This window comes from Nothobranchius furzeri, chromosome 4 (assembly GCF_043380555.1).
Source record: "Nothobranchius furzeri strain GRZ-AD chromosome 4, NfurGRZ-RIMD1, whole genome shotgun sequence".
Taxonomy (NCBI): domain Eukaryota; kingdom Metazoa; phylum Chordata; class Actinopteri; order Cyprinodontiformes; family Nothobranchiidae; genus Nothobranchius; species Nothobranchius furzeri.
The window spans coordinates 16,130,102-16,152,393 of NC_091744.1; the positions used below are offsets into that span (position 1 = coordinate 16,130,102).

Consider the following 22,292-nt stretch of genomic DNA (forward strand, 5'->3'; position numbering starts at 1 on the left):
AATCCAATACTGAATATTTATCTAAATTTTAACCCTTTATATGTCAGTTTGATTATGTGATGCTCATTTTTTCATGAAAAAAGCAGACAAAAGAGGAGATATTTTACATAAAACATATTTTGAGTGACTGAAATCATTTTTTTAAAAATCAGCCTTGGATATGTCAAGAGTCTGGCAAAATATCACATTTTATGCTTTTTTTAGTTTTTGTGTAGCAGCAGATTTAAAACGTACCACCCTCTTGTGCCTGTTATGGACAAAAACGTCCCACTGACTTCAATGAAAACCACAGTTTTTGATCCTGCATCATCTGCATCAAATAATCATGCTTTCTGTGATGTTAGAGTTGCATTTTGGACAAAAGTAGTCCAATTTATGATTTTTACTGTTCACCCCCAATTTCGGTCATTTCTCCATATTTTGCTCAGGCGAGAAAGTTTACACATTTCTTCAGATCTTCTGCTGTTTTTATTGAACTCAGCATGTAAACAAAACACAGTTTCATTCTCACACGTAAGACCAAAGGGTAGAAAACAAAAACAATATGTTTATGCACCTGGCTGAAGCCCAGGTACATCCAGACTCTCTGTAGTTCAGTTTGTTTATGCATGTGCAGAAGTGTGAATGCTTGCTTGCATTTTGAGGTGAGACAAATGTCAGTCCATCCAGCAAGACTTGCAGCACAGGACTGTGTGCTCTTTGCATGTGAATTTGCCACATCTAAAACAACATGTGACTGTTTTCTTTCTCTTTTTTCCTGGGCACAACAAGCACAGTCCCCTTTTCTTTGTGATGCTGCTGGCAGTGGGGTCAGTGCCAAGAGCCACAGTTGCAACTGGTCTTTCTTCTGCAGCTGTAGGTGCTGATGAAGCTGTGACTCCTGCACCCAAATTCAGTCATTTCTCCATATGTTGCTCAGGCAAGAAAGTTTACACATTTCTTTAGATCTTCTGCTGTTCTTATTGAAGTCAGAAGGTCAACCTGACCTCTGATAAGTAAATAAAACACAGTTTGACTCTCCTATTGAACTTCAAAGTGTAGGGTAAGGTTAGCAAGAAAGACTCAACCTTGGATCTGTTATATTTTGACATTTTGAGAGAGAGGAGAAGAACATGAAGAGTTTGATGAATGGCATGTGTATGGTATGTAAAAGTTGTCATTAAAAGACTGACAACCAGTACAAATGTTTCCTGATATCAAATTTTACTGCCAATATCAGCTGATATTAATGGAAGACCAATATAATTGGACATCCTTACTGTGATGTTTTGGTGATGTGGAAAACTGTTTATTCAAGACTGACCCCATTTCTAATGGCAGGATGTTTGTGCAGATTTTTTTTACCAACCCCATCCCTTAAGATAATCTTAAAGTTTCACACAATTACCGTTACACCACTAAAGATAAACGTATCAGATAATCCTACCTTGTGTGATGTTTTAAGAGTACTCTGGTCCACTTGAAAAGATGGCGGGTTATGGTCGGTCGTTGTATCAGGAAATGGCACGAGTAGACAAGAATTCCTTTTCCAAGTTTTATTCGAACCTGCTTCACATGTAGCAATATTAGGATCCATCTTCACTCCTCACTCCTTCTCCTCGACGTTTTCCTCTCCTACACTGCCCCATAGTGGTAAACACAACAGTCTGGACCACTCCGATCATACATCCAGGTTTTCAAAAATGTTGTCTTGGTCTGATTTTTTGCATACAAACGACTGTCCTACCTGTTGAACATGACCTGTAGCCAATCAGACAGCGAGGTGACGCTCCTCCTTCACCATGTTTGTTTACTTCAAAGTCGTGTTTCATCCCACAAGTTTTCCCATCTGTGGGAAAGTCCATGAGTGAAGTGGTTTGTGTGTAGTATTTGCTAAGTTGCTGCATGCCACGCACTGTAGGACCAAAACTGGTCTATCCCTGATTTTTTTTTATCACCCCACATGGGCTCTGTTAAGCTTAGGATATCGGCCACCTATTTAAAAATCTTGCCATGTGAGCCGGACTTATCAAGATCAGCAAATGTCGTGACCACCACCTCGAACAAAAGAAAGAAAACACAGTTTCAATGAAAATATTCACTAACACGTTTTTGGTGTCAGATCTCAAGCTGTCATCCTATAACCGTGGTGCAGTTTCCACTAAAGCATTTATGCTAACTGACCTATATTTGTATAGGGCCTTCTTAGGGTTCTACAACCCCCAAGGAGCTTCACAACATAATCAGTCATTCACCCATTCACACGTTGGTAGGGATGAGCTACAATGTCGCCACAGCTGCCCTGGAGTGCGCTGACAGAGATGAAGCCTGACCAACGCAGGTGCCACCGGTCCCTCTGACCACCACCAGCAGGCAAGGCCGGGTGACTATCTTGCCCAAAGACGCAACAGCAGCGTTCTCTAGTCAGAGTCAGGATTGAACCTGCAACCTTCTGATTACTGGACAACCCTCTCTACGTACCTGAGCCACTGCTGTCCCTTATTTATGCATGTCTGGAATTTTAGAAACTGCAACAAAATGAGACCAACCTAATTAGCCACTGGAAACCTTGAGCTCTGCGTTCCTGTCAGAGTCCAAACCCCCAGGCCGGGCTCTCCCAGCTGACCGGCTTCAGTCTTGGACCACATTACCCAGCATGCCCCTCGCGGGGATTCCCTCCATGTTGCACCTGCGTCAATCCATGTCTATATATGGAAGACGCCACACCGGCTCTTCACTCAGTCATCGTTCCACCGTGATCCATGATCAGAGTATTCCAAAGCTACTACAGCTAAACCTCCACCTTTCCTCCTCAGACCTCATCCGTCAGCCTTTCCAGTACCGCTTTCAGCCAACCGTATGTGTAATAAAAGCTCTTACTCCCGAACCCAGTCTTCGAGTCTGACAGGATGACTGAGTCCATTAATCCAGCGGAGTTCGAGCAGGTGAAGAGAGAGATGGAGCAACTGGTGAACGAGAACGTTCAGCTCCACGCCCTGGTCGACCGGCTTAACACCAGACTGAACTCCCAGACCGATCTCTCCATGCAGTTGTCTACTGCCGTCACGGCACTCCAGCAGCAGGTTCATGCTCTCCACCTGCAAGCCCTCACTCCCCCGACGGGAGAGCCACACTTCAGTCTCCCGGAGAAGTGGAATGGAGAGACGGGGAGTCCAGACGGTCTGCTCGCTACCCTCGAGATGCAGTTCGAGTGCCACCCAGGACGCTTCCCCACTGCGTGCTCTCGAGTGGCACAGCTCACCTCCCTACTCACCGGACACGCGGCAGAGTGGGCCGCTGCGCTCTATAATTCCAAATCACCGGCCTGCAATGACTACGCTGCATTCGTGGCTGCCCTCAGAAAGACGTTTGTTCCACCCAGCAGCGAAATGGGGGCAGAGGCACGACTCATAAAACTCCGCCAGAAGGAGCGCTCTGTGTGCGCATATGCGTCGGAGTTCCGCACCATCTCCGCCAAGCTGCGGTGGGATGACTCTGCCCTTCGAGCCGTCTTCTTGGAGGGACTGGCAACCTACATCCGGGATGAGATGGCGGGAAAGGAGCTGCCCCAGAACCTGGATGAAGTGGTGGATCTGGCGCTGCGCATGGATCAGCGGGTTCTGGTTCGGCCCAAGCCCTTCACTCGCCCATCCAGGGGGCCTGGACCTCTTCCTCGCTCCCCCACGCCTGCTCCCGGACCCGCTTCTACTGATGAGCCCATGCAATTAGGCCACCTTCCTCCAGAGGAGAGACAGCGACGGTGGCGCGAGGGTCTCTGTGCCTATGTGGCTCCTCCCACCACAGACGCCTGAATTGTCCATTACTTTTGGGAAACGAAGGAACCCACTGAGTATCGGGGTCGCTCAGCCTGGGTCACCTTCAGCCCCCGCCTCTTCAAATAGACTCCTTCTTCATGTTACTCTCCTTCATGGTGAGGCCTCACTCCAGATGCAAGCGCTGGTGGACTCGGGGGCTGCTGACAATTTTATGGACATGGATCTGGCTAAGCGCCTACGGATCCCCATGACCCCCTTGGAGAGAGTTGTGCCAGTGACCTCGGTGGACGGTAGGCCCCTCCAACCCTATCCGGTCCAAAACCGAACCCAGCCACTCCAGATGATTGTCCAAGGCCACAGAGAGACCCTCCAGTTCCTGATCATATGTGCTCCCTCCTCTCCTCTAATCCTGGGATTTCCCTGGCTCCGTCTCCATGACCCCTGGATTTCCTGGTCCCAGGGCCGCCTTTTGGAATGGGGGACCCAGTGCCAGGCCCACCTCTCTCCTCCTCCATCCATGCCAGACTGCCCGACCGGTGACCCTGGCCCAACACCGCCCAATCTGCCACTGCCCTACCGGGACCTGGCTGCGGTGTTCGACAAGCGGCGTGCCACCACACTGCCGCCTCACCGCCCGTACGACATGGAAATCAAGCTGCAACCAGGAACCAGTCCACCCCGGGGGCGCCTTTTTTCTCTCTCTCCCGCCGAGTCCAGAGCCATGGAGGAATATATTGACCAGGCCCTCCAGCAGGGTTTCATCCGACCCTCGTCGTCCCCAGGTGCCGCAGGCTTCTTCTTTGTGAGGAAAAAGGAGGGTGATCTCCGCCCCTGTATAGATTACAGAGGACTGAACAAGATCACAGTCAGAGATCGCCATCCTCTGCCGCTCCTCACGTCCGCCCTGGATGCCATCTCCCAGGCGCGGATTTTCACCAAGCTGGACCTCCGGAGCGCCTACAACCTGATCCGTATCAAAGCTGGAGATGAGTGGAAGACGGCGTTCATCACCCCCACCGGTCACTGGGAGTACCAGGTGATGCCCTTCGGACTGTGCAATAGCCCCGCCGTTTTCCAACGCTTCATCAATGATGTCCTCCATGACATGTTGGGACGGTGGGTGTTTGCCTACCTGGATGACATTCTGATCTACTCCAAGTCAGAGGCCGAACACCACCACCATGTTCGCGCTGTCCTGACCCGGCTCCTAGACAACAACCTGTTCTGTAAGCCTGAAAAGTGCTCCTTCCACCAGCGGTCCGTTTCATTCCTGGGCTACCTGATTTCTGACCAAGGTCTAACTATGGACCCTCAGAAAGTCCAGGCGGTGAAGGACTGGCCCCTACCAACCAGCCTGAAGCAACTGCAGAGTTTTCTGGGTTTCTGCAACTTTTACCGTCGATTTATCAAAGACTTTAGCACCATTGTAGCACCTCTCACCTCTCTCACCCGACCGAGCCCTCCTGGTCAGCCGTTCCGGCTCACTCCAGATGCCTTTCGGGCCTTCCACTACCTAGTCGCTCGTTTCACATCGGCTCCTATCCTGCGCCATCCGGATCAGGCAGTCCCTTTTGTGGTCGAGGTCGATGCTTCGGATGTCGGCGCCGGCGCCATCCTGTCCCAAGGCGGCCCAGATGACAGGCTACATCCCTGCGCCTACTTCTCCAGGAAGTTTTCCACCACCCAGCAGAAGTACGGTGTAGGGGATCGCGAGCTGCTGGCCATAAAATGGGCGTTGGAGGAATGGAGGCAGTGGCTTCTGGGCACCACTCAGCCGTTCACCATCTGGACTGACCACCAGAACCTAACCCACATCCGGTCCGCCAAGCAGCTAAATCCTCGCCAGGCTCGCTGGGCCCTCTTCTTCGAACCCTATGAGTTCCATCTCGCCTATCGCCCCGGGACTAAAAACCAGAAGGCGGACGCCCTCTCCCGCCAGTTCACGCATTCAGCGCCCACGTCCGAGCCGGCGCCCATCCTCCCGGAGCACCGTTTTGTGGCCCACCTTGGGTGGCCGTTGGAGGAGGCCATCCAAAACGCCCTCCGGGATGACCCAGCGCCGCCAGAGACCCCCGCCGGTCGGCTCTACGTCCCCGCGGCCTGTCGCAGTGAGGCGTTGGCCTGGGCCCACTCATCACGCCTGTCTGGTCACGCGGGCTTCTCTCGGACTCTCAAGTTCTTGAAACGGGCTCTCTGGTGGCCACGTATGGAGAGGGACGTTAAGGAATTCACGAGCGCCTGTGACGTCTGCGCCCGCTCTAAGGCGTCCACCCAGGCTCCGGTTGGTACCCTCAGACCTCTTCCGGTGCCCAGCCGCCCCTGGTCCCATGTGGGGCTGGACTTTGTCACAGGTCTCCCGCCGGTCAACGACCTCGACACCATCCTAACGGTCACTGACCGGTTTTCCAAAGCTGTTCACTTCATCGCCCTCCCGGGCCTTCCCTCGGCCCGACGCACTGCAGAACTGTTTCTGGAGAATGTGGTGCGTCTCCACGGGTTCCCGGTCGATGTGGTCTCAGATCGTGGTCCCCAGTTCACGGCCCGTTTCTGGAAAGCCTTCTGCCATCTAGTGGGAGCTTCTGTCAGCCTGTCTTCTGGCTACCACCCATAGACCAACGGTCAATCGGAGCGGGCAAACCAACAGTTGGGCCGGTACCTCCGCTGCTTTGTCTCGGCCCAGCCCTCGCAGTGGCCTAGGTACCTCCTCTGGGCGGAGTTGTCTCATAATCTCCACACCTCCTCGGCCACTCAGATGTCCCCTTTCGAGGTCTGCTATGGCTACCAGCCCCCAGTCTTCGCCCACCAGGAACCCGAAGTCGCGGTGCCAGCCGCTCAATCCCTGGTGAGACGCTGCAAGAACGCATGGATCAAGGCGCGGGCCTCCATTACCCGGGCCAACGCCCGTTACTCACACCAACACCTCCGCAGGCACCGCCCGGGTCCCTCCTATGCTCCAGGGGACAAGGTCTGGGTGTCCACGGCAGGCCTCCGGGTCCGTGCCGGTTCCAGGAAGCTCGCTCCCCGGTTCCTCGGGCCCTACCCCGTGCAGGAGGTCATCAACCCGGTCACGTACCGGCTGCGGCTGCCTGCAAGCCTTCGCGTCCATCCTACCTTCCACACCTCCTGGCTCAAGCCTTACGTGGAATCCCCCCTCCTGCCACCTCAGGCTCCAGCACCTCCGCCGGCCCGCTTCCTCGACGGGGAGCCCATCTACACAGTCCGGCGCATTCTGGACGCTCGCCGCCGGGGTCGGGGCTGGCAGTACCTCGTAGACTGGGCGGACTACGGCCCAGAGGAACGCTCCTGGGAGCCGGCCCGCTCCATCTTGGACCCTGCCCTCATCTCGGACTTCTGGGCCCACCGAGGTGGCCCGGGGACTTCTAGAGCCGTCCCTGGACCGGGGGGTCCTGTCAGAGTCCAAGCCCCCAGGCCGGGCTCTCCCAGCTGACCGGCTTCAGTCTTGGACCACATTACCCAGCATGCCCCTCGCGGGGATTCCCTCCATGTTGCACCTGCGTCAATCCATCTCTATATATGGAAGACGCCACACCGGCTCTTCACTCAGTCATCGTTCCACCGTGATCCATGATCAGAGTATTCCAAAGCTACTACAGCTAAACCTCCACCTTTCCTCCTCAGACCTCATCCGTCAGCCTTTCCAGTACCGCTTTCAGCCAACCGTATGTGTAATAAAAGCTCTTACTCCCGAACCCAGTCTTCGAGTCTGACAGTTCCTCAACAAGTTTAATTTAAATGCCCGCAAAAAAACTGAAGAAAACATAAAGGAAGAACAATACCTGGTTATTGCGTGAGTCTATATAACTGACTACGCTCTACACATTTTCAGTCTTCTAAAAGGTCAGTGAGGTCAACACGTTAGTTAAAAATAGAGCATTAAGTTCAAAGTGCCTCTTTTTATGACTTTTGTTTTAGAGGAAGTGGTCAGTCATTATAAACCCACATGATTTATTCCCACCTGTGTCTCTGAAGAGGCTTTTTATTCTGCTGAAGTTTCTCTGCAGTGTGCCATCTATCATTTACACCTGTTCTCTGAGTGCCACTGGTGCATCGGAGCTCTGATGTCTGATGTCCAGGTTTAAAGGTAAAAGGCTTGGGCTTTACTGTTTTACTTTAAACCTTTATTGGAACCCTTTTTGAAAAATACAATTTAAAAATGCTCATTTCTGAATTCCTTTGTTTGTTAAAACAGTTTAAGCCTTTGAGCGTGTGTTACTAAGATACAGTTTTCCAACATGCAGCTTCAGCAGCTTTTTGTAAGTTTTCCGGAGCCTTGCACGGCCTGAACTCTAACTAAATTTGCTGAGGTTTTCACCCCTGGGAAGATTGAGAACCATCTTGAATGTTTTCTACTTGTCAATAATTTCTCTCACGGAAGAATGATGGACCCCAAATAGTTTGGACACGGCATTATAAACCCTTCCCAGACTGACAGGCAGCAACAATTGCTTTTCTCAGAACACTGCTGATATCATCTCCTTTCCTTCTTGGCACTGGGTTAACACACCTGAAGGTTTCAGACCAGCAAACTGTCAAAAGCTTCCGCTTCCACTGAGGTGCTCACAAGTGCTGATAACCAGTGTGTTTGATTAGCAGTGCCTGGTGGTTTAAAAGCCTCCTAATTCTTCTAGAAGCACTGAGGGTGTAATTAAATTTTCACACACTGCTTCTGCTTCTCTGCTTGGTTTTTGTTCAATAAATAATGGCACACTCTGATGTGTCAGAGTTAGCTGTTTATCTGAGGTTGTATTTCTTTCATTTCTGACCTGGTTTATTGAATTTTCTTGTCTCATTTTACATTTTCAAAGACTGCACCGATTTTGAGACTAGATTTCTTGTTATTTTATTGAAGGAATCATTTAGTTTAGCCAGATACAAAACAGATAGAAGACAACATTCCTCTTCTAAAACACATTTAAGTCAAGTTTTAAAGCTGTCCTGGAATGTGAAAATATATATGTCTTATTGTTGTTGAGTACAGGCATCTTGGGGTGTGTAATGTGGCATATCAAACACTCTGGGTTCCATCTCTGACCTGCTTAAATGGTAATGTAACGGCCACAGAGAAACGGTTTGTGCTGAGAAAAGCTGGTTTAACACGTCATAAACATAGACCACAATACTAAATGTGCACGTCCCAATCCAATTTAATGTCGGCAGTACATTAACTTTGGTCACGGCAATGGCGTCAGTTTGTCTGTGTCATTACTGGGACATAAACTTAGGTGTGTTTTGGAGATTTCTGGAGACAATTATACTTCATCCATTTGACGTCTCTTTATGCACTGATGGGTGTTGAAAATTGGAGCTTTATTAAAAAAAAAGTTGAAACAAGGGGTCAACCCTGTGAACAACTGATTACAGGATGAACTCTAACCTCTAAAGCAGAGCTATTCAAGTTCGGGCCTCAAGGGCCAGTGTCCACTAGGGGTTGCATGACTTAATTTTTTTTAAGTCGACCGTCAAGTAATGAAAATCGAGTCGACTTCGACTAGTCGTTGATGACATCACACACCTGAAGCGGCTACTGACGATGGGTGACCAAGCGTTTTTTTTCTGACGTGGGGGGGGGGGGGGGGGGGGGGGGTTGGTTCGCTGTAGATTTTGACAATTAAAATTGCGCCCACATTTTCTGAGTTAAACACATTTCTTTTAACAACGGTAGTTTCTGCATCTTGCTTCAGCCATCTCCCCCCCTCCCCCTGTGCAGTGGCCGCAAACTCACTGATGCGCCTGCAGCCTCTCGGAGTTCCTGCTGCTCTAAGCATTAAAATAATTATTTCATTTTCTGTTCCTCACTTCTGATTACCTTCGATGGTGTCTGTTTGTTGCAACCACCAGGTACAAAAACTAACTTGTTTTTATTTGACTATTTTTCTGTCCTGCCTGTTTATTATCTTCCTGCATCTCCTCTCAATCCTAAAGAAAAACTGCTACCTGGGTTCATATATATTCACCTTATGAGTTATCTTTGAACTGCCGTTCTAAAAGATCTACCGACCACAAAAACAGCTGGGTGCGCGCCGCTCGCCGGCCACATCAGTTAGGTGCGTCACTGGAGGACAAGGTGATGCGACCCGCTCCACAGCAGCAAAAAGCATCAGGCACAAATAAAAGACAGAAAACATAAAAGGAAATGAGCCGACATGAACGATTGCGTGTTAAATTAGTTTTTGAGGTGGCGACACCTGATTTGATAATGTTACTGTGGTCGTGCTCAGGACGCAGATGTCTGGAGCGCGTCAACAATCAGAGCTTTGCATGCACAAGCTGGTTGAGGTTAGGATGGGGGTGAGGGGAAGGTTAAATTGCAAGAGGGTAAACGTCACAATTCGGTCAAATGTCCGATATCGACGCTCTGGCACAGCGCGTCGCCTCCCAACGTGCAGGGGCTTGTCACCTGCTGTCTTTTCCAAGGACTGCATCTTGTCAGTCATTATCACGTGACAGCGACTAGTCGATGACAGGCATAAAAAGTCACTACAGAGCAGTGAAGTCCACTAGTTGATACAACCCCTAGTATCCAGTACGTTTTAGTGGTTTCTCTGGTCCAACACACTAGATTAGAGCCCTGCACGGGCCTAAAATCTGAGCCCGTGTCCGGTGCGGCCTGAGGGGGTGGAGCCCCGGCCGACCCGGTCCGCAAAGGTTTTCAGGATTCTCTGGCCCAACCCGAGCCCGAGCCCGACTTTCTTTTAACCAACTAAATGAAAACAAAGTGCGTCAATCCTGACCAATGTGTTAAAAGACGTGCAGGATCCGATCAATTTGTTTTTCCCTCATTTACCGTCACGGAGATAACGCGCACTGGCTCTGGTGGTAATCAAGTTAAATTTTATCTCTTTCTAACAATTTTCACAAGAAAACAGAACAGTTAAAAGCAGGGCTTGTGTTGACCGGATAGTTCCCGTATTTGACCGTTTATTTTGACGGAGAAAGAATAGAAAGAATTACCCCGACGCATGCAGACGAACTGACATTTTATTCCACTTAAATCGCATATGTAGCTAAATCACTCAAGAAAAGATTCCCATCTGAACATCTGAGCTGGACACTGCTCAGCGCAGCTCGCTGTCAGCGCGCATGTACGGTGCACAGCGAGCTGAAGTTGTGGAGAGGGGCTTGGAGCGCATCGCAGAACCAGGGCGCATGCGGGAAGGTTCCTCCCACTGAAGCGAGTGTTTTCCAAACCCTGTCTCCCAGAGAGACTTGTCACTTAGAAAATGTTCCTGATTATGAAACTTTGGCTGAATAGTGCTTGTTCCTGTGTCCAATGTGTCGACGCATCCAGGAGCCGTCTGAGGAGAATCCCAGAATCTCACATCCTCTTCAGCTCAGAAAGCGCCTATGATTACGCACAAGCGTGACCCGTCAACCCGGTCTCACAGTAAGACCGGGTTGGGCCTGTTCAGGTTTACACAGACAATCTTTACATAGAATTGACTTACAGATATAAAATTAATTCAGTAAAATATAAAGCATTTTATTTAAATATCCATTCATTATTTTACAAGCATAGAGAGCCGCATCAGATTCAGATCAGCAGGAAGATTCCTCCGACTGAATTCAGTCGGAGGAATCTTCCCGCATGCGCTCTGGTTCTGCGACGCGCTCCAAGCCCTTCTCCACATCTTCAGCTCGCTGTGTACCTTATGTAGTACATGCTGACAGCGAGCTGCGCTGAGCGGTGTCCAGCTCAGATGTTCAGATGGGAATCATTTCTTGAGTGATTTAGCTACATCTGCGATGTGCGAAACGAATAAAATGTCAGTTCGTCTGCATGCGTCGGGGTAATTCTTTCTATTGTTTCTCCGTCAAAATAAACAGTCAAATACGGGAACTATCCAGTCAACACAAGCCCTGCTTTTAACTGTTCTGTTTTCTTGTGAAAATAGATCAAATTAAACTTGATTAACACCAGAGCCAGGCGCACTGCGCCGTTATCTCCGTCACTGTAAATGAGGGAAAAACAAAATGATCGGATCCTTTTCTGACCTTCCCCGCCTACAAAGTTTAATTACAACAATCAAACGTGACAGAGCCTGGATTTGCATTCTGAACAGTCTAAACATGTTTTAAAAAGAAACGTATGACAAAAGTGGCACCTGCTCAGTAAAACCATCAACAGGGTGAAAAATATCAAAATATTGTAGGCAGAGACGGGCTACAACTTCTGGATCCACTTTATATAAATCGTTTTATTTATTATCGTCTTATGAAAGATAACTTTGACGTACACGAGCGACCGGTACTGGCTGCTGTCACCTGTTGTGAGCAGCGCTCTGCTGTCTGAGGGTAGGCCCCGCCCACAACGCCGCGGCTGCTGCTGTGTTTTCTTTACTGTGGGAAATGGGTAATAATGGCTCTTTGATGGGAACAGGTTGCCTACCACTGGCTTAAGTGTTTAAATTTTTTTTTTTTATGAATTTGATTAAAAATAAAGGCGTCTGGCCCGGCCCGTGTCCGAGGTGATTACACAGTCGTTGGCCCGAAGCCCGGCCCGAGGGCCTAGGGCTTCAGTGCAGGGCTCTACACTAGATTAAGTGGCTGAGTCACCTGTGCAGCAGCTTATCAGGCTCTGCAGAAGCCTGTTAATCACCTGCTGATTGAAATCAGGTGTGTTGAAGCAGGGTTAAAACTAAAGCGTGCTGGACGCCAGCCCTCGAGGCCCAGAGTTGAAAAGTGCTGCTCTAGGGCATCATAGCACTTGTGAACTCACTCAGAATAATACCCAGAAAGTAATGCATAGCTTACCCATGTCAGGCTTCAGTTAACACTATATTCCCTCACCAGAGCCAAGATGTCCATGATGCGCGGGATTAATGAACATTTTTAAATTGTTGTGGTTTCACATCCTGCACCATGTCCAAGAGAAAAATTGAACCAATATCTGACAACTGATTATTTGTCAATTCTAACAAAAATAACTACAACAGGTTTTTAATGTGGTCAGAACAAAATTGTCATCCCAAATTACTGGTGAGATCAAATCACTCAAGTATAAATATTGGTGGGCACCAGGGGTGGACTGGCCATCTGGCATACCAGGCGTGTTCCGGAAGGTTGTTTACCCAATGTGGGCCAATCCGGGCCGCCCACCCCACCCTGATGACCAACGGGATAGGCTAATTACTAAGAGTGCAAACACCCACACACACACACACACACACACACACACACACACACACACACACACACACACACACACACACACACACACACACACCTGACGGATAGAGGGACAGAGAAACACCAATGCTTATTTTTTGTTTCAGTCCACCACTGGTGGGGACATATCCCAACTTGAAAGGATTCCTATGGGTCACAGTAATGCTAATTGCAGAAAAACACTGCTACTGCTTACACTAGCCTGAAACACTGCTAACACTTTGTTGGAGAACAGGAAAACAATGAAGAAGAGTTGGAGCACAAAGGCGCGTTGCAAGATTTTCAAAAGTGTGGGGGATGTTGTCTGTGCCTAAAATAATTTTATGTTATTCATCTTGTTAGTTTAATTTCCATAATAGCGGAGCAGGTGCGAATTTTAGATGCGTCACGTATGTCTCCGTTTTAAACATGTTTAAACTGTTCAGAATACAAATCCAGGCTCTGTCTCATTAGATTGGTGTAACTAAAGTTTGTACTGAATGGAACTACATTAAACCATGTTGAAAAGAAAAGGATCAGATTAAATCGTTTCCCCCTCATTTACAGTCAGTACAGCGCAGTGTGCATGGCTCTGGGGTTAATCAAGTTTAATTGTTTCTCTTTGCAACAGTCTGTTTTGAAAGAATTACCCCGACACACACTGATGCGCATGGATGAGCTGACATTTTAATCGTTAAGCACATCGCAGAGGTAACTAAATCAATCAAGAAATGATTCCCATCAGAACATCAGAGCTTTATACTGGACATGTGTTCAGCGCGGCTCGAAGCGCACACGGTGGACAGTGAGCTGAAGATCTGTAGAGGGGTTCGCAGCGCAGCGCAGAACCACGGTGCATGCGATAAGATTTCATCCCACTGAAACGGTCTGGAAACCCAGTCTCTCTGAGGGATGTGTCACTTGGAAAAATGTTCTCTGATTATGAAACTTTAGCTGAACAGCGCTTGTTCCCGTCTCTAATATGGAGACGCATGACGCATCCAGTCTGAGGCAGAATAGCCTCTTCAGCTCAGAAAGCTCCTGTAGAGACATTTGATCACGCACAAAGTTTATGTGGAGCAGAAGCGGTCGGGCCACGGCAGGTGAAATGTTCCTAGCCTACATGAAGTGAAACTGTTTAATTGTAACATTAATATGTTACTGGACATGCTGGTCTGGTTGGTTAGACCAGTGTTTGAAGTGGAAAACACACACACACACACCATCCATCCATCCATCTTCTGAACCCGCTTATAGGGTCGCGGGGGGGCTGGTGCCTATCTCCAGCGGTCAACGGGCAAGTAGGCGGGGTACACCCTGGACAGAGAGCCAGTCCATTGCAGGGCAACACAGAGACACACAGGACAAACAATCATGCACACACACACACACACACACACACACACACACACACACACACACACACACACACACACACACACACAAGGACAATTTAGACAGACCGTCATGTTTTTGGACTGTGGGAGGAAGCCGGGGTGCCCGGAGAGAACCCACACATGCACAGGGAGAACATGCTAACTCCATGCAGAAAGATCCCAGGCCTGGAAGTGAACCCAGGACCTTCTTGCTACAAGGCAACAGCTCTAACCACTGTGCCACTGCGCACACACACACACCAATTAAAATAATGCTGATAGCATGGACTAGAAGACAGGTGATGGTTTACGTATTTAAATGATGATCAGGCTGCTGTAAAATGTAATCTCCATCCACATCCAGACAGAATTATCCTCTATTCTTTCTCTAGTTGCTCTACTCTTTTCTGGGCTGACGTAGCTGACGGTGCGTGTGGCGCGCCTAGCGGCTGTGATGCACATTTTACGCATTTGGAGAGGTGGGCTGCATGCTTTGCTTTTACTGGAAGATGGATTTTTTTTTCAACAATGTCAGAGATTTTGCCCCATGAATAACCGTATGAACAACCGGTGTGCATGTACCCTTATGAAAGAGTCCTGCGTTGAGAGGTAAATATCAGAAGTGCAGGTAATGCATTCTGGTGCCTATAAATGAAAAATGAATGAAAATTAACTTGGGAGTTTTTACTTCATATTTTAGAAATAGAAATGACAGGGGGGAAATTTATGCCGTCTTTTTAAACTAAATTTTCTAGCGCGACCTGCCTGCTTCAAGTCACTGCTTCTTAAGGTCCGTCCAAAATGACTGTGGCCCACCCAAAAATGAAAACCTGACGCTGCGCCTGTTATAAACCTCTGCAATTTGTTGTTCTTCACTTTACCAAACTGAGAGTTTGTAGCTAATGTCAAGATGTAAAATTATGAATTCAGTCGAACTCTTCCCTCCCTCCCTCTCCTGTTTCTCCTTGAAACCCGACATCGGCTGTCGGGTTTCAAGGAGAAACAGAAGAGGGAGGCGAAGAAGGAGATGAGGCAAACAGAGTGAGTGCGAGAAACCAGACTGGTGTGGAGGTGAGCAAAACGGCTGGAAAGTGTGGGTGTTGAATCCCCCACATCCCCCGCGGGTGCGATGCCCATCCTGGATAAATTGAGAATTATCCAGACTATGAATGAATGTCAGCTAGATCCACAGTTTGTGGTCCTTGTGCGTTTCCTCATTTGAACACAAACCTGCACCGCAACATGTTCTTCATTTCACACGCTAGATCAGTGCAACCTCTCCCGGTGAAATCAGGATCCCCACCCACCCACTACTCGTGGATTTATGTTGTTACTGTCTGAATTTGTGCTTTTATGTTTGAGGTGTTCTTCCTGAACCCCAACTCTTGTTGGGAAGGGGCTGTTTTACTCCCATGCCCACAGTAAAACAGTTTTCCTGTCTGTGTGTTTGATCTTGGAATGGCTGTTCTTATACAAATAAGGCTATCCTTAATCCTTAGTCCTTGGCCGAGTGGATGTGAAGAACCAGCTTTTACATTGTTTAGCTTTATTATGTGGTTAATTTTGGTTGTTTATCAGGGCTCCTGGGCAATTGTGAGCTCCAACAAAGTTATGCCGTAGAGGCTCACAGAACAGTTTCCAATTGCAATAAATAAATAAACTATTTCTAAGATACCTTTAAAACCTTAGACACATAAATTAATGCAGTGCTTACAAGTTACAAATTCGTACGGTAATCTAATTCTAATTTGTGTTTTCAATCATACGGTCTTGACATACAGAAAAGTTTAGGGCAAGATCATTTCCTGCCTTTGCTATTCAGATTGGTTTTAAGGCTTTGGGCAAAGTATTTTAATCAAATGTGTTGTGGATAAATTATTGAAATCCTCAAAGTGCCCATGAATGGTGAAGAGAGTGCATATTAGCTTGATTAAAGTAGTGCACATGTGCTTTTACTGGAACACAGAGAAAAATGAAATAAAGATCAATACACATTTACAACAACAGTAGTTACAGAAAGTATTTGTTCAATACCTTTTAGACAGAAACAACACAAAGCTTGATTAACCTTATCTTGAGTGAAATATGATGAATAAAAACGACAGAGCTAATTTTGTGAGAAGATCCTTTGAGCATTTTAGGTCACATCTGAGAGTGTGTCCCGTCAGGAAACTTAATGATGAGCCTGTTTTAATGAATGCAAAGGGAATTCTAAAATCCAGACCAGGGTGTCCCTGAAGCAAATGTAGAATAGAAGTACGGCAAGAAATTTAAGCTTCCACAGCAATTCATGATGATTCACTTTCTGTTCTACAATCATTTTTGACGTTTACAGCCAACAGGTTTTCATTCTCATTATTTCAGAGGGAACATTTTACAGAGACAATAAGGCTTTAATGTACGTCAGCAACTTGCAGACCGGGATGTGTCGATGTCTCGTGTGAAGTTCTGAGGAGCGAAAAAAAAAGGTGTGATTTTGGTAAACGGTAAATGATCTGTATTTTACTAAATTACACAATGATTTATAGAAATGTGTTACAATAATTTAGATGATGTAATACCTGTTTTTTGTTCTTTTACGATCATTTCTGTTGGGAAAAGGTTTTTGCTTTAGTTTCTATTATTTTTGAAAGTTACTGTCACTGTTTCTGAGGATTAAAGTGGCTCTTCAGATTTTATGTATTTAGTTTATTATTTTCAATGCATCCTTTTTCTCCGTGTTTCATTTTCTGTAGCCTCTGCAGTTTGCAGCTGATTTTTCACACCTGCGCTGGCTTTCTTTGAATCAGCCCAGCTCTTTTCACCTTGTAATCGCCCCTCCCTTCATACATGCTCCTCGTCTTAGCGGCCTATCATACAATAATGCAGTGTTTGGTCAGGTTTTAAGGTCATTTAAAGAAAGCTAAAACATTTAAAGAGCCAATCCAACAAAGATTTGTGCACTCATCATGCAGTCCCAACCATGCAATAACATGTTGGATGACCACATGGCTTATACTGAAAAACACTGGTATCTCAGTGTGATAATGCAAATCCTCAATCACTGCACTGTCTGAAGCAACTAAGGATAGTATAGCTCTTCTTTCACAAAATGCAAAGAGAAACAATGTAGGCTAACTTTTAAAAAGTCTAAACTTATGACTTGAAGCAGTGGCTTCATAGATTAACTTTAGCTGTGTGCAAAATAGTCACTGGTTCACTCACTCACACATGCACACTATAGTATGCTGCAGTGTTTTGCATTTCAAACATCACTTAAACATAGCAAACAAAATCAGAATTATGCTGCATATATAAATGCTGCAGGAATAATGCACTACTTCATTTTGAGGTGATGTAGCATCTTCACCATGAGATCCTGTGTGTTCAGAGTCAGGTTCCAAATATCCAACAAGGCAGCATATGTAAACATGACATCGTGGGTTCACGTTTCTACAACAGACAAATACAAAGATTTCTGGTCTACAACTGAAACTTGAAAATTAGAATAAGGTGCCAAAGTCCATTCATCCAGTAATCCAGTTTAAATGAAGCAACCATCTAAAGGCTCGGGAACCCTTTGCAGGTGTTTGGATTCATTAGCTGATTAGTGAGCGGCACTTTGAGTCTAGAATATTGAACCTTTTACAATATTATGTGTAAGAATTTGAATGTGGAGTTTTCATAAGCTGTAAGCCGTAATCATCACAATTATAACATATAAAGGCTTGAAATATCTGGCTTTGCATGGAATGAGTCTGTCTCCTGTATCAGTTTCACGTTTTAAGTTTAATTTAAAAACATAAAAGAACTTTTGCACCATCTTCTAATTTTTGTATTGCACCAGTATTTTTTTAAAGATGTTCATGCTTCTCACGCCACTGTCTCATTTTTTCCATAAGTAAATTCTACTTGTTAATTCGCTGTTAAAGGTGCTCTATAAAAATGGAACTTTATCATTACTAGTAAACAAAATCAACAGAACCACTAAAATCCCTTCATTTACACTGCTCATTGTTTCCGCTGGCGCCCCCTGTCGGTGAGCTCCGGTACTCCTCCGGCGCCCCCTCGTCCTGTGACCGTCCCCTGCCGCCCGCGGGGGGGCTGCTCTTAGTTCACAAACCGCTGGATGCTTGGGTAGTTAGGCTGTCCCACTGTGAGATTTCCCTGCCTGAAGCATTGTTTTTCTTTGCATGGATACACTAACTTCAGGTCAGTTTAAACCACATTTTCTGTCCCTAATTTGGACTTTTAAGCGTTCAAGGATTAGTTTCTCCAGCTAGAGAGTTGTTTTCCTGTTGATGGAGCGGTCTAACCAAGATGGACACGGGCTGTCTGCCGGGGGGAGTCTAGATAAAGGTTTAATGTAACATTACAACCCGCTGGATGTAGCCGAACTGGGCCGTTTCCACCCCAGAGGTCACGAGTCTAGAATGAACATTTTCCCACTGGAGTTTCGGTAAACTTTTTTCCTTTCTCACGACTCGCCATGTCGGGAGTGGTCCGCACCCTGAGCCGCTGCCTGCTCCCGGCCGAGGCCAGCCGGGACCCGGGCGGCAGCAAGGAGGGGAGCCGGCAGAGGGACGCGGCGCAGGAGCGGGAGGCGAGGCGCAGGAGCCGGGAGATAGACGCCATGCTGGCCCGGGAGAGGAGAGCCGTGAGGCGTCTGGTGAAGATCCTCCTCCTCGGGGCCGGAGAGAGCGGAAAGTCCACATTCCTGAAGCAGATGCGCATCATTAACGGACAAGAGTTTGATCAGAAAGCGCTCCTGGACTTTCGGGACACTATCTATGAAAATATACTGAAGGTAGGAACAAAGTTCACTCATGCTTTATCAGGTCACAGTGACGTTTATTTATCAGAAAAAGTAGGTTAAACCTGTAAAAGTCATCAGATCATTTATAATAAAGGATCATTACATTTGATATTGATCAACACTTTGATTTTATTGATTAATCAACTAGATGAGGTATAGAGCAACAACATTACTGCTGATAAGGTAAACATCAGTTTATTTCTCAATTACAGAGGTCAGATGTTTTGTATCATTCATGGTGGGAAACTGAATAAAACAAACAATAAGTTGTTTTCAAATAGTCAAAGAGACAGGTATGAACTTTGACCCCTTTCTGTGTAAAGACACTTTTGTTCTAAAAGTATTTATTAAACCAGGAAATTATTTCTAGGTTAAATGATGCCTTATAGGTCAATAATTTAAAGCCATTTTAACCAAGGTGTGATTCACTCACTCTCTAAAACACACATGCGAGTTCTGTTGACACAGTGCATATTTTTATCCTGAAGTGTGTGTGTGTGTGTGTGTGTGTGTGTGTGTGTGTGTGTGTGTGTGTGTGTGTGTGTGTGTGTGTGTGTGTGTGTGTGTGTGTGTGTGTGTGTGTGTGTGTGTGTGTTCTTTTGTTTGCCGTCATGACTGGGCCTCCTTCACCAGCTAACAATACCAGACTATTCCTGAGGGATGAGCACATCCGCCCTGAGTACCATACAGCCCAGACTAGGGAGATAAGAGCCTGCACTCCAACACAGACAAGACAGCATTCATAACCCTCCCCCAAACACGAGCTGCTGTCCTGTCTCAAGTCAGATCCCAAACACAATCCTCCTCCTGCGTAATGATAAATGACCCGCACTTGTATAGCGCCTCTCAGAGTAAGGACTCCAAAGCGCTTTACACTACAGTGTATCATTCATCCATTCACACACTCCTGCGTAATCATCCTCTTACAGTTTTGAAAAAAATCTGAAACCAATAACCCATTTAAAGATTGCAGGAAATTAAGCAATGCATTGTATTGATCTCAGTAAAACATGTGACTTTGTGGGCAAATGTTATCCACTGTGTGTGGAAGTCTGAACTGCAGATCAGCACACACACTTTTCGACTCTTAATACATGTTGATGAGGTTTGAAGTTTATCTTGCTGAACTAAGCGGGTTCTTAAAGGATCCTGCTTAGATGGCAGCATATGGCGCTAGAACTGTAGATATTGTGCAACATTAGCGGCAAGGATCTGCATTTGCACAGATGTTTGTGTTGGAAATGCCCTCCTGATAACAAGCTGGGTGTTTGAAACTTTGATTCTTTACACAAAACTGACTTTTCCTGCTAATTTCATTTCTTTATTTCAGAGGATGTAAGTGTGTTCTTGTCATTTGTTTGGCGTTAACCAGTTTACTGTTATTATTTCTGAAACTAAGTCGTGTTTATTATTTCAAACTCCAGAGTCATCTCTGTTTTTGGTGCAGCGCAGGTCAGAAGTTCATAGCTATCAACTTGTTTACTGCTCAGATTTTTTGGGATCTGGATTAAAACGTCAAATTGTTGTTTTTTTTTTTAAATTTCTGTGAATATTTCTTACAATGTTTGGCATTTACTCTTTCTTTGACAGAAATGTAAACCAACTTTTTGTTTTAACCAACCCAGGCTTTTCCTGTATGTAGCTGAAGCATTTTCATGAGACTTCAGCGGCGCATCCCTTCTTACCTGGACTGTTTCAGAAATAGCCTGGCAAGCCACCCTATATATGTGAATATATAGTCTGGCCACAACTCAGAGAGAGAGATCATCTATAGGGTGAAATCTGTGGTTGTCTTTCAAACTGTCTCTGCATGCTATTGGACAATGAACATTGTTACATACTCACCTCTGACAATCAACAGAGCAGTCCACCATACACTGTTGAAGAAGACACAAATACCTAATTTTTCTAAACAAAGGAATGTAGTACCTCTATCTTCCCTTGACTCAAAGAAAAGCACAAGTCTAAATAGTCCAAAGTCGATGCTAAAGCCGTTTCAAATGAGCCATCACCATCTTAGGGGCAGCAGTAGCTCAACAGGTTGAGCGGGTTGTCCAGTAATCGGATGGTTGCAGGTTCGATCCCGGCTCCGGACAGATAATTCTGCTGTTGTGTCCTTGGGCAAGACACTTAACCCACCTTGCCTGCTAATGGTGGTCGGAGGGTCCTGTGGTGCCTGTGCTCGGCAGCCTCGCCTCTGTCAGTGCGCCCCAGGGCAACTGTGGCTACATTGTAGCTCATCACCATCAGTGTGTGAATGGATGAATGATACACTGTAGTGTAAAGCACTTTGGAGTCCTTACTCTGAGAGGCGCTATACAAGTGCAGGTCATTTATCTTAATTGCTCCAATTTGTTGCATCGTCCTGCCCACCAAACCGAAAGAGCGCTGTGATTGGCCCACCAAAACGATTGAGCTCTGACTGGCAAGCCACAAGACTGTTCGGATCTATGGAGTGTGACTAGAACGACATGTAGAGCAAAATAATTTAGCTTCTATCACTATCCGTCTACATTTCTAGGCTATTTCAGACTTGCACTGGCTGTGAATATGTTCCACGCAGCTGGTCCCTTATGGAACGCCAAAAATGGGCAAATGGTATGTGTGTACCCCACGTTACCTATTAGGGCTGAACGATTAATTGCTTATGCAATTAAATTGCAATGTGACAAAAGGAGATTTTCTCATCGCAAAGGCTACAATTTGACTGGCAGCGAGTGGTTAGCACAATGCTAATATACATGAAAAAGTCCATAGAGATGCTAATGCTAATATCGCCGATGACATTCTTACAAATTACGAGTTAGAAACGTGCCAAATGATTACATTTGGAGTCTAATAGAAAGTAAAAGCTGTCATAAATTAAATAAGTACTGACAGATATTTTCATAAAGCCAGAAAACCGCACTTTAACTACACAGAGGTTTGGCTAGCAGCTATGAACGTAACTGAACTACGGAAGCTCTGCATGGACAAGACGTCGAAAACTCTAAACACAAAATACTTCAACAAATGGGACACGCCTCTTTCCTGTAAATAAAATTTCACAGCTGTTGCTACATATGCTCCTTCAGGGGATGTGCTCCTGGCTGCAAAGCATTGCACCTTCAAATACAAAATTTTGTATTTACTTGTGAGTGTTCATGTATGTGTAGACAAATAAACTTGTAGATATTATATGTACATAATTATGTAGATATA

At 46.4% G+C, this 22,292-nt stretch overlaps 1 protein-coding gene across 1 annotated transcript in view; it reads left to right on the forward strand.

Moving 5' to 3' along the window:
* The first annotated feature begins 18,533 nt into the window (after positions 1-18,533).
* Positions 18,534-22,292, forward strand: part of gna12a (guanine nucleotide binding protein (G protein) alpha 12a) — a 44,952-nt gene continuing 41,193 nt past the window's right edge. Inside the window, exon 1 of the mRNA XM_015964518.3 lies at positions 18,534-19,082. Within this exon, the coding sequence (XP_015820004.1) occupies positions 18,765-19,082 (318 nt within the window). The 5' untranslated portion in view covers positions 18,534-18,764. The remainder of the gene's footprint in view (positions 19,083-22,292) is intronic.